A 5,058-nucleotide genomic window follows, 5' to 3' on the forward strand; every position below is an offset into this window, starting at 1 on the left:
GACGGTGGCAGGCGAGGTGGGGCTGGGGGTTCAGTCCAGCAGAGAGGGGGGAGCAGATGGGCAGGGGTCCCTTGGAGGAGGCTGTGGGCTCTGTGTGGCTTCATCTCCTTTTGCAGGCAGGAGGAGAAGGGCAGGGTGGGAAGCAGGAGCATTTGTAGCCCCTCGGTACGCCGTGCTGCATCCCTGCAACCCCCAGTCCTCAGGGGCTCCCAACCCAGCACCCATGGCCGCTGCCAGCATCCCACGGGCACCCCAAATGGAGGGGACCATGTCAGGACGGGAGCCCCAGTAACCAGAGCTGGTGGCATCTCCTGGAGGATGTGTTCAACCTGCAAGTCGGATTTTGGGGATCTCAGCTGCCACTATGGAGCAACCGAGGAAGCCTCTGGCCAGCTTTCCAAGCATCAGGCCGGTGGCCATGGTTCTTTGGCATGGGAAAACCTGCTTGGCTGTGGCTGCAAAGGCAGAGCTGTGCTCCCCAGCGTGCAAGGGCAGGTCCTGAGCCTTTGCCAAACATTTGATTTAGGGTTTGCACCGGCAGTGGGGTGTCCCCCATCTGTGAATCCTCCTGGCTCCCTCACCCTGAACAACAACCAGTGGTGGCCTCGGAGGGACCCTGCCACCTCCTTTTGCTTTTCTGCTCGCTGCTCTCATTTTTGCAGATTTTTTTTTTTTCCTGTAGACATCCCTTATGGGATCTCAGGGAAGATCACTGCACTCAGCAGGACAGACACTCCTCCTCCTCCTTTTCCTTCCCAGGCATAATTTTGGGACCTGTCTGGCCAGAAAAATCTGTTTTTCCCCCCCACAGGGCAAGCACAGGGAGGAGCTGGGATGAGGCAGGAGAAGCACCTGAGCCAGTTCTCACTGGCGGTGGGTAAAAGGCTGAGGTTTCCCTGGAGCAGGTCTCTCCTAATCCCTGTTCTCAGCCTATTTTTGTCGTGCTGCTTCACCTTTGCCCTTGCGGCAAGACTTCACTGTCCAACCTCCCCCCCGCCTACTTCTGCCCTTGTTTCCCTCCACGTGCCCCTCCAAGCCTGGTGGGATGGATATTGCTCACCGGGTCAGATGATCGATGCCTCTCCACGCCACTGGAGATGGGGTTTGCAGTCGCGTTGCTACAACCAATGCCTGCAGCCACTTCTGCTTTTGGGCAGGAGGGGTCATATTCATCAGGGCTCCCAGTCTGGGCTCCAGCTTTTGTTTAATTTCACATGAAAAGGGATTTTCCCAAAGGTCCTGCTCTCCTTACCGCTCCTGGGGTGAGCTTCGCTGCAGATGAAGGCAGTGGGAGCGGTGGTGCAGAGGAGATGATGGCCAAGATGTAGCTCAGCAGCTCCTGCACCCACAGCTCCAATCCTGTCCTGACTGCTTCACCAAGTCAGCAATTCTGAGGAAAAAAAGCATGGTTTTTGTGCCCTGTGACTATGAGGAGGAACTTGCAGCTAGGAGATGATGAAACACAGACTGAGGACTGCCACGTCCAGAGGAAAGGCTCATGTGGACGAGGAGAGGACAGGCTGTTCCCTGCAGCAAGGCTCGCAGGGCAGTGAGAGTGATGGAAGGGGAAGAAAGCAGACGGTGTCCAAGTGACCGAACTGTTCCCTACGGCTGCTTGGCCACCTCTGCTCCTTGGGGGACAGAGGGAGTCCAATTGCTCCCTATCGGGATGCTCAGTATTTGCTGGAGCGACGTCCCCTGAGCATCCCCCATGCACAGGGAGGAGGGCTGGAAAGGACCCCTAAGACCTGCCGAGAGGATGTGGGGTGCTCTGGGATCCCAAGAGCACATGGCACTGGCCAGTGTTCGGGGACACCGGGTGGTCCCTTGTCATGGGAGCTGGATGCTCCCTCTCCCAGTGCCTACGGCTGCGGTGATGCACACACCTTGGTGTGCTAAGGGTTAAGCTGCAGAGGGAGAGGAGACCTTTGTCCAGCTGCCCCAGCACCTTATCTGCTCCGTGCCTGGGGAAAGCACAGCCGAGGTGAAGTCAATACAGGAACGGGTGACAGAAACCACACGCTGGTCAGTGGCACAATCAATGTTTCTGAGGAAGGCAGATATCTTCTGTTACTGCAAATGGCAAGGCTCAGCCACAAAGTTTACAATCAGATCTGAATTTTCCAGCGCTCTCAGACCCAACCCTCAAGTTGGGAGCTCCAGTCTGGGAAAGATGCAGCAGCAGCAGAGCCTGGCCCCGGCCACGGGGACCCCGGTGCCTTGGCCTCGACGCCAGCCCGCTGCAGGGCCTTGCTTCAGCGTCAGCCAGGAAAACTGAGCAAATGCACAGATAAAAATAACCCTTCCCTGTGCTTCCCTTTCTCACTGCCTTCCACACATCTCGGGATGCATCATGCATGAGCCACGATTGCTCATGCTTTCTCCCGCATCCCTTGCACTGTCAGCACGTCACATGCGCTGCAGTGACACACAGGGATCCCCACAGCTGGCAGCCTTCATGCGCCCACCAACCACCTTATCTTTGCAAGTGCCCCAAAGCAAAGCAAAATTCCCTGGAAATCACCGGTTGTTCTGGGACTTTTGTGGCACAGAAAGAGCCCCAGGGTCTCTCCAGTCTCGTAGTCACCTCCTTGTTTTTCGGCACCAGCTCAACCTGCCGAAGCGACACATTTTCCTGTTGCACTGGCTGCTCCCCCAGCCCCTGCCCTGCTCCTGCCCACAGCCATCGCCTCAGGCTCGCCGGGGAGTTTGGGGGTGCCCAGAGCCACCTCTGGGGACTTTCTGCTCTCTGTGGAGAAAGTGTCCTCTTCTGCCAGTGGGGAAACCCCAGCTGAGGACCATGGAGGCCGACCTTTCAGATCCAGCGCTGCCCAGGGGCAGCAGCATCTCCTGCACTGCCAAGGGTCCCTCCAGAGTGGGAAGAGTCCGGTAACACCGAGCACGCAGCCTGGCAGTGCCGTGGGTGCACCAAGGCTTTAGCTCAGCAGGGAGGAGGGCAGGGACCAGGGCAGGAGGATTTAACACTCCAGTGCATCCCAGCTGAGATCTGCAGGGCTGCTGCTGTGCTAATCACAACACGAGCATGGTAGGGTTTGTTTTATTAAAGCTTTTATTGACCCGTTTTAAAAAAAGAGATCACAAAGCTGCTCAAGACATTTTTATATTCATTGTGAAATGGCTTCCCAGTGTGGACCAAACTTGTGCTGGGCTCTTCAGCCGCAGTCCCCGGGTGTCTTCATCACCTCCGGGGACACTGATGCAGCGGTGAAATCCCCTGCCCTGCCCAAGGGCAGCAGCATGGTGGCTCCATTGCCCTCTTGCCCCACGGGATGCCACAGCCCTAAGGGACAGCAGGGGCCAACCCCACCCTGTTGTTCCCACGGTCAAAGACAGAGTAGAACTGACGGATGAAAACGTCACCCAAAATCCAGAGGGGTCCAGCGGGAGGGGCGATGTCCATCCCCTGGAAGCCACTGGTGCAGAAGTCCATGCCATCGCTGTTCTCCTGGGGAAGGAGAAGTGAAAAGCTGGGGATGAACCCGAGAGCCTCATGCACATGGGAACGTGCAGGAATGGTGACTGCGGGTCCCATGCACAAAGCAGCGGGGCTCCCCCCCCGCCGGGACACACGGCTCAGCTCCCGGGGTGGCTCAGGGCCACCTTTATCTCCAGAGCCGCTTTTCCATCCCAGCGGGTGGGAACTGGGGGCGGTGGAGCCACAGCCATACCATGAGGGTGTAGGCCTGGGCGCTGAGCGTGTAGGGGAGCCCGTTGATGGTGAAGGTCACGTCAGGCATCATGTTGAGGTTGCTGCACTCCACGGTGTACTGTGAAAGAGCTGGGTGGCTCAGTGGTGCTGCTCCATGGGATGTCCCTCCTGGTGGGGTGGGGTCCCAGAGCTTTGCCCTCTCCTCTCCCCACCCTCGCTCTCACCTCCCCATCCACAGCCATGGCACCAATATAGTTTTGCAGTTCTTTTATATCCTTGGTGGGACCTGTGAGGAGCGACGTCCCAGTGTCCACGATGGCCTGGCAGCCGTTCACGCAGAAAGCCACTGTCCCACCCACCTGGATGCTGGATGAGGAGGAAAGAGAGAAGGACCAGGAGGGACTTGTCCTGCTCCCCTGCCCCAGCCCAACCCTTCCCTCCCTGCCCAGCGCCACTCACTTGTCCAGCTGGATCTGCCAGTACCCTTGCTGGGTGACCGGCACCCAGTTCAGGGTCCCCGTGAAGCGAGAGGGGTCAAAGCCACCGAAGAGCAGCTCTCCTCCCAGGGAGGATTCGGGATTCCTGGAGGGAGGAGGAGGAAACATGAGGGATTTTCTCTCTTTTACACCACATTTTAAACGGGTGGATTTATACCCACTCTCCTCCCACAAATGCTTAGGGTCATTTGCTTTATTCCTGTAAGGCCTCAGATCTGTGGTGCTCAGCACGGTACCAGAAAAGCCCCTCTACTATCTCAGTAAAACATCCTTATTTTAGCAGGCCCCCCCAAGAGCAACGCCTGGGTCTAAGCAACAGCCCGGATCAAAGCCGTGTCCGTACGTGCTCATGTAGACGGAGAACATGGGCAGCTCCACCAGATTTTGTGCCATCATGTTGTCAAAGACAGGGGTGACCCCATCCACGGCCAGCGAGGGGTAAGCCAGCCCCAGGATCCCATCAAACTCCGCTTCCAGGAAGGTTTTTCCCGGCTCGCTGACACTCTCTGCAAACTGCTGGTTGCTCACGGTGAGGCCCTCGACCTGCGGGGAGGAGGAGGCTCAATGGTGACGCTGAGTCTGGAGGAAAGTCCCAGGCATGTTGTCCAGAGCAAGAGAAACCAAAGATGACTCACGACTACTTGGTCAGATCCGATGACCCCCGTCAAACTGCCGGTCCCGTACTGGATGGAGAAGGGGGTCCCTATCGCCTGGTACGTGCTGGACTGTGATGGATGAAACTTGGTGTGCTCAGCTGGGGAAGGAGATGGAAGCTATCACCAGAAATTCTGTTTATCTGCACGGCTGTAGATGCCAGGAGCCCCCGCCACCGCCAGCAGCAGCGACCGGCCTTGGAGTAAACTGCTGAGGCCAACGTGGCATCACCGAAAT

General features: G+C 57.6%; 1 protein-coding gene across 1 annotated transcript in view; it reads right to left on the reverse strand.

Moving 5' to 3' along the window:
* Positions 1 to 3,301: 3,301 nt before the first annotated feature.
* The window catches only part of CTSE (cathepsin E), a 5,285-nt gene continuing 3,528 nt past the window's right edge, over positions 3,302 to 5,058 (reverse strand). The window contains exons 3-8 of the mRNA XM_035901962.1: positions 4,803 to 4,921; positions 4,511 to 4,710; positions 4,130 to 4,252; positions 3,895 to 4,036; positions 3,682 to 3,788; positions 3,302 to 3,458 (exon numbers count right to left, since the gene is read on the reverse strand). Coding sequence (XP_035757855.1) covers positions 3,302 to 3,458; positions 3,682 to 3,788; positions 3,895 to 4,036; positions 4,130 to 4,252; positions 4,511 to 4,710; positions 4,803 to 4,921 — 848 coding nt within the window. The remainder of the gene's footprint in view (positions 3,459 to 3,681; positions 3,789 to 3,894; positions 4,037 to 4,129; positions 4,253 to 4,510; positions 4,711 to 4,802; positions 4,922 to 5,058) is intronic.

This window comes from Egretta garzetta, unplaced genomic scaffold, assembly GCF_000687185.1.
Source record: "Egretta garzetta isolate BGI_Z169 unplaced genomic scaffold, ASM68718v1 scaffold640, whole genome shotgun sequence".
Classification (NCBI taxonomy): domain Eukaryota; kingdom Metazoa; phylum Chordata; class Aves; order Pelecaniformes; family Ardeidae; genus Egretta; species Egretta garzetta.